Here is a 6000-nt window from a genome sequence, read left to right as displayed (position 1 = left end):
TCAACGCTTGTAACCAGCACTCTTTTGTGACGTCAAAGGCGCACATGACATTGTCCTGCATGACGCCGTTCTTGACACACTTGAGGAGCTAGGAATTCGAGGTAGGATGTTTCGCTGGTTAATGGGCTACCTTACAGGCCATGCCATATTTATGACGACGACATATGGGGAGGTCAGTCGTCATTAAATCAACTGCGGCGCTCTTGAACGAGGCGCACTCAGCTCCCCGCTGTTCAGTATCCCTCTCATTGGACTCGTCAATATATTGCCAGAGACTACCAGCATGAGCCTGTGCGCTGAAGTTATCTGCATATAGGCTTCTGGTGTTTCGCGGCCATAACTTCCTGCAAGACTTCAATGTGCAGTGTGGGTCATCTCGAAGTATTCGAAGCAGCGAGGTCCTGCCATATGGCAGGATCTGGCAACTGCGAAGTGCGCGGCCCTTGCAATTACACGCAAGGCAATGTATCTCTACCCGATTAAGAATAACGGCTGAGCCATACCGTACGTAACGCACCAAAGCTTCCTAGGAGTGATGATTGACCAAAACTTGCCCTGGTCTAAGCAAGTGTCGATGCTCAAATCGAAATTAAGCCTCTGCGCACACATGCTTAAATATATAGCAGGCATGAGGCAGGGGCCGTCAGAGATCATTGCTCCAATTGCATGAACCACTTCTTGTAGGATACCTACGATACAATTTACCTATCTTTACAAGCTGTCTACTATCTTCAGCTTTACAAGCTGAAGCACTGAGAACATGCCTTGGTTTGCCTTGCTGCAAAGCACGTGTACCTCTACAGACGCTTATCTCTCGTGCGAGCCTTTACGGGTATATCTTCGACTATGACCCGCCATGCACGTGACCCTCTACTGGCGACTTGCAATCTACGTCCAGACAGCATTTTCTCGTAACCTCTTCCGCGTCATGAGAGCATCCTTCCCTCAGTCTTTACTACGGCAAAAGCAGCCGCCGTAGGAGCCTGAACTTTTTCAAGACCTGCGGTGACCCTATCCTTTCCTGGAGTCAGGAAAAAATCACCTATACCCTCATGTGGACTCAACCAACTTATTTTATACCGCATATCTGAAGAATATGCCACTTCCATATATATATATATATATATATATATACATACATACGAACGGGTCGCTGTCAACAGAGACTTCAACCACGGCATTCGTTTTACCGAATATGAAGATCAGCAAGCGCTTCCATCTCGACCACCACACTTCAACAACGTCTGCAGATTGTTGCCATTCGAGAGGCAATTTGTTATATATTGATGGAGCCGCATCAGACTTGGACTATATTTTACGATTCCAAGCCGGCACTTCAAGTGATTGATGCAGCACTTCGACGAGGGCCTCACTATGTCCTTGCTCAAGACGTGATCGAATCTCACTATGTCGCCCTAAGAGAAGGCCATTGCATAAGGTTTCAGTGGATTCCAGGACACTGTGGCTTACATGGAAATGAGCTCGCCGACACGGAGGCAAAGATTGCCCACATTAATGCCACACCAGCGTCCATCCAATTTTCGCGGCCAGACACTAATGCCCTAGTGTATAGATTTCTGCGCGATAATACCGCAATATATTGCGCTTCGCCAGGTCACGGTCATCGTCGCCTGCATTAGCTCGATCCAGAAATGAAAATACGGATACCAGTCAGCATGAGAAGGCACAATGCAAGCTTGTCGAACAGATTACGTGTAGGTGTGGCCTTCGGTTGGCGCTACCAGCATCTCGTCGACCGGGCGGACAGTCTGAATTGTAAGGAATGCGATATTCCTGAGACAACAGAACACCTCTTGTGCGCCGGCCTGCGATTTGATGTACAGAGAAAATCGCTGACAGACACTTTATCAAAAACTTTCGTTGCTCCATTGACGGAAAATGTTCTACTGGTGCCTTCGCCTCATCGTTGTCATCAACCTGTTGGTGTGAAGGCTCTGCAGACGTTTGTTGTATGAGAGCGGACTGGACAAAAGACTTTGAAGAGCCTTTGAACATTGCCGACCTCTTAGCTTTTCTCTCATAATGAATACTGCCTTGTTTCCTTACTTTTTGAGCATGCGCCACTATATATATATATATATATTGCGAGGATATTGTAGGACTATTTTCATGAATTGTGGAAAACACGGCGTTTTGATGTCAGTGTGCCCTTGCGCAGTCGATCGCCGTTAGATTACCTCAAAAGTGTAGGAATGCGATTAGAAAGACCCGCTCTAAAGGGGTACTACACGAATTCGCTAGAATAGTAATTTTTATTCAGAGGTATTTGTTCTGTACTTGTGGCGTCCAGTGGCGTGTGATCTGCTAGGTGGATTACATAAATAATTGGCAGTCGCTCATGTAAATTCAAGCAAGTCTGTTTTGGGTTCCGACAGTTAGGTCGAAATCTTTTGTTGGCTTCCTTCTTCGCGTGGGGCAAGTAGGTGTGTCGCGTGCTTAGCATTAAGAAAATGTACCGTGCATGGGTCAAGATCAAAGCCATCCGCTTTTGAGCAACGTTCGCTCTTTATGTTCATGCAGATCCAGCAAACCGGCTTATGTAGCATTAACGAGGAGAAGAGGAAGAGAGGTGCGCAATTTTTGTTAGTCGCACTTAACCATAGAAAGCCAGGAGATCATGAAGCCAGGAAGAGCAGATAGACAAGGAGTTATTTGTTTTTATTTACTTGAAATGTGAAGAAATTGCAAGGTGAGGTGAAATAGAAGTGGGCGGAAAGCAACTTGCCGGCGATGCAAGTTGCTTTTACGTCATCATCTACAAATTATTATACAAAACGGCATTTCACCCCCCAAAACAGAAGTGAGCATTCTTGTATTCGAGCAATAAGTAACAGCTCCATACTCGCATAAATACGATTTGCTCTTTGTATCCCTAAATCATATTCGGATGGTAATATAAGACCTCACGATATTTAATGGTTTTATTATACACGTGCAACACCTCCATTATTAGGCGCTTGAGTGTTACTGGAGGTCTTAAGTTCTTGCTGCACTATAGCTGTTTCATAGAAACGCCACAAGTGCGACGCTTGTCAAGCAAATGCTTGAAAACTTCATATGCTCAAGCTACAGGAGAATGTATAGCGTGTTTCACTCTTATAAGCATCTCTGCTTGCGGTAACAGTGGATGGCGGCTGCACGTTGTATAAAACACTTTCACTTGCACGCCGCATGCAGGGCTCCGCTCGAAGCAGATTATCGAAGAGTCCATCCAAGAAGTCGCCGCATTCTCTACGGACCATCCTAGGCGTCGCCTCTTTCACCGTTATATTCGCTGTCGTCTTTTTAGGCGTCACGTGGCGCATCATCACGCTCTTCAAAGTGGAGCACCGGCCTTCCCCGGAGGCCGCCCTACACAAAGGCAACGCCAGCACGAGAAGCCCGCGATCCAGGGCCGATGCAGTCACCGCCATCACCGAGGCCTACTCCGCCCTCGTTCGAGACGCCGTTGACAGAAGTGGGGACCCGTGCGACAATTTCTACAGGTTCGCCTGTGGTTCGTGGACACAGAATCATCCCGAAACATCCTCGCGCGTCGATAATCTTGTTTCCTTCATCGGTGCAGCTTTGTCGAGGATGCGCGAAGCCAACGCCAGGAATAAGGAAGGAGAGCCGATAAGCAAGGCTGTTGGCTACATGGAGGCATGTCTCGCTCCTGAAGAATCCACAGCCGTTGCTGACCTGACGGCCATGTTGGCCGAAGCGAGACTGACGTGGCCAGACAAGAGTGAAGGCTCGGGCTTTCTGTCTGCCGTGTTTTTCATGGCGAGACGCCTGGCATTGCCGGTATTCTTCGACATCGACGTGCGGCTGCAGCGTGAGCGAGGTGGACGTCGCGTACTGGCGTTTCCCCTGGATCTGATCTTCCAGTCGATCTTGAAAAGACTTTGCAACATGATCGCGTCTCTGCACGTGGTGTCCTACCTACGCGTCGCTTACGAAGAACTGGCAGGAACCAGCGTCAACGAAACTCGGTTCTCAGAGTTCGTGGAGCTTCTTGCCAACGCAACCGACGTCTTCGACGTGTACCTGCGATCCACCGACAAGGAGGAAGTTATGTGGAACGTGACGTTAGTTTTCCAGATAGCAACGCCGTTAATCACGGAAGGCAAATGGAACGCAGTCCTTGAGCAGTACCTGAGGACTTCCACATCTGACGTGGTCTCGCTTATCGTCTTTGACTTCAAGTCGTTCGCTGCAGTGTTTAGTCTTCTCAAGAATCTCGGAGAAGCCGCAGCCACAGACCTAATGGGCTTTCTAGCTTTCCAGGCGGCTATCTTTTATACAAATACTAAGATACGCGGTAGCTTTTTCGGGTCGCTGGAGGAAGCCGCCAGACAACAGAAACTAATCTGTTTCAGGGAGACATATGGGCTCTTCCAGCACGCCGTTAACAACTTCCTTCTCAACGGCGCCGAACAACAGGTGAAAGAGATCGTCGGCGTCGCACGCAGAGTGAGGAACACGGTTTTCGAGACTCTCCACCGGAACAGCACGTCATACGGTGCTCATGCTCAGCCGCGCTCCGTTGACGACACCTTTAACTCGACGTTCGCTCTCATGGACGCGTTCAATATTGACACAAACTGGTCAATGTACAAATCCTACCCCAGCGTGAGTCTCGGGCGTCCTCTGCTAAATCACATCTCCTTCGCACAGCATCTGGCACAAATCCAGGCACGCATAGAGATGGTCTTGGACTTAGCAGCATCCAATGAGATCCGTCGTCGCCTATGGCACTTCGACGACAACTTTTCTGTCGCGCGCCGAAGTTTTGTTCTGACTCCGTACCATTTGCATTTTCCGTGGTACACCGACAAGGCATCGCGATCAGTTTTATATGCAGGGATCGGTTCTCGCTTGGCGGCGACACTGTTGTTTCACTGCCTGCAGAGAAGTTCCACGTGTCGAACCGTCCTAGCCGACCACCGCAGCTGCCTGGAGACAAACGGGGCCGGCTACCAAAGAACATTCGGTGAAGAGCTCCAGGTAGCCTTGGCGGGCATCACTGTCGCATGGCGGGCTTTTCAAGACGACGTCAGCAACGCTACTCGGCACACTGTCGAAGCGTCCTCTCCCATAGAAGCGGACGGCCTGTTCTTCGCTTTCGGCTGCTACTTCTTTTGCGGCGAGGACGGCGGCGAAGAGCTATGCAACGCGCCGCTGAAGCACAGCGCCGACTTTGCCCGCGTGTTTGAGTGTGGACGTCACTCTCCAATGAACCCTGAGCGAAAGTGCGCTATCTTCACTTGAAATATTTCAGTGACCGCCTTGTGTACTTTTTCAGTTTCCTTGTGACCGCATAGTCAGGCAATGTGTTCGCCGAATGCACTTTATGCATTCTGTGTTTGTCAAAATAACGCATCAGACTTCTCCCTTTATAAAAGAGAGTGAGAGTGAACTTTGACGAAAAGGACTGCTCAGTGGCCTAAGCAGCGGTGCGGATCAATGCTGGGAATTATAAAATAAACACAGTGACGAAATAAACATAAAATAGAAACGCCATATTAAGGTTTGAAGGGCAACCGAGGAGCCCCAGTTTTCATTAGCCACGGAAACAACGGAATCTCGCCAACGCGACCGACGGTGCGATCCACCGACAAGGAGGTGGTCATTCGATATGCGACCTCCTCCTCCTGCATGGGGCCTTCTGAATGGGACATCATTTACTGCGTTCACTGAAGTGTAGAAATGGTAAGGTAAAGTGAAACGAAAGTGGACGATAAAACAAACTTTCGCCAATGAGAGCCCAACTCATTCTGGGCGAGGGGGGGGGGAGGGAGGGGGGCGCGTGTAGGCTCAGGTGTGAGTTCCGCTCTCACCGACGGCAAGTTACTTTTTCGTACACTTCAATTTCTTTTATCTTACGATTTCTATACTTCAATTGAATACAACAAATGGTGTCCCATATGCCTTTCTTGGCTTTAATACCTGCTGGCTCTGTATGATTGCGCATAAGAGGTTGTTTGAGCTTGAGAA

General features: G+C 49.0%; 1 protein-coding gene across 1 annotated transcript; it reads left to right on the top strand.

Moving 5' to 3' along the window:
* The first annotated feature begins 3192 nt into the window (after window positions 1-3192).
* LOC140216545 (neprilysin-1-like) lies at window positions 3193-5274 on the top strand. The gene has a single exon (XM_072286911.1). The coding sequence runs from the start codon at window positions 3193-3195 to the stop codon at window positions 5272-5274; it is 2082 nt and encodes a 693-aa protein (XP_072143012.1).
* Window positions 5275-6000: the final 726 nt, after the last annotated feature.

Source organism: Dermacentor andersoni, chromosome 3 (assembly GCF_023375885.2).
Source record: "Dermacentor andersoni chromosome 3, qqDerAnde1_hic_scaffold, whole genome shotgun sequence".
Taxonomy (NCBI): domain Eukaryota; kingdom Metazoa; phylum Arthropoda; class Arachnida; order Ixodida; family Ixodidae; genus Dermacentor; species Dermacentor andersoni.
Note: the sequence above shows the minus strand (reverse complement) of the source record. Positions and strands in the feature narration are given on the sequence as shown.

Bases quoted from the DNA above. Each gene is read 5' to 3' on its own strand.
- LOC140216545 (XM_072286911.1), top strand. From the start codon at position 3,193: ATGCAGGGCTCCGCTCGAAGCAGATTATCGAAGAGTCCATCCAAGAAG.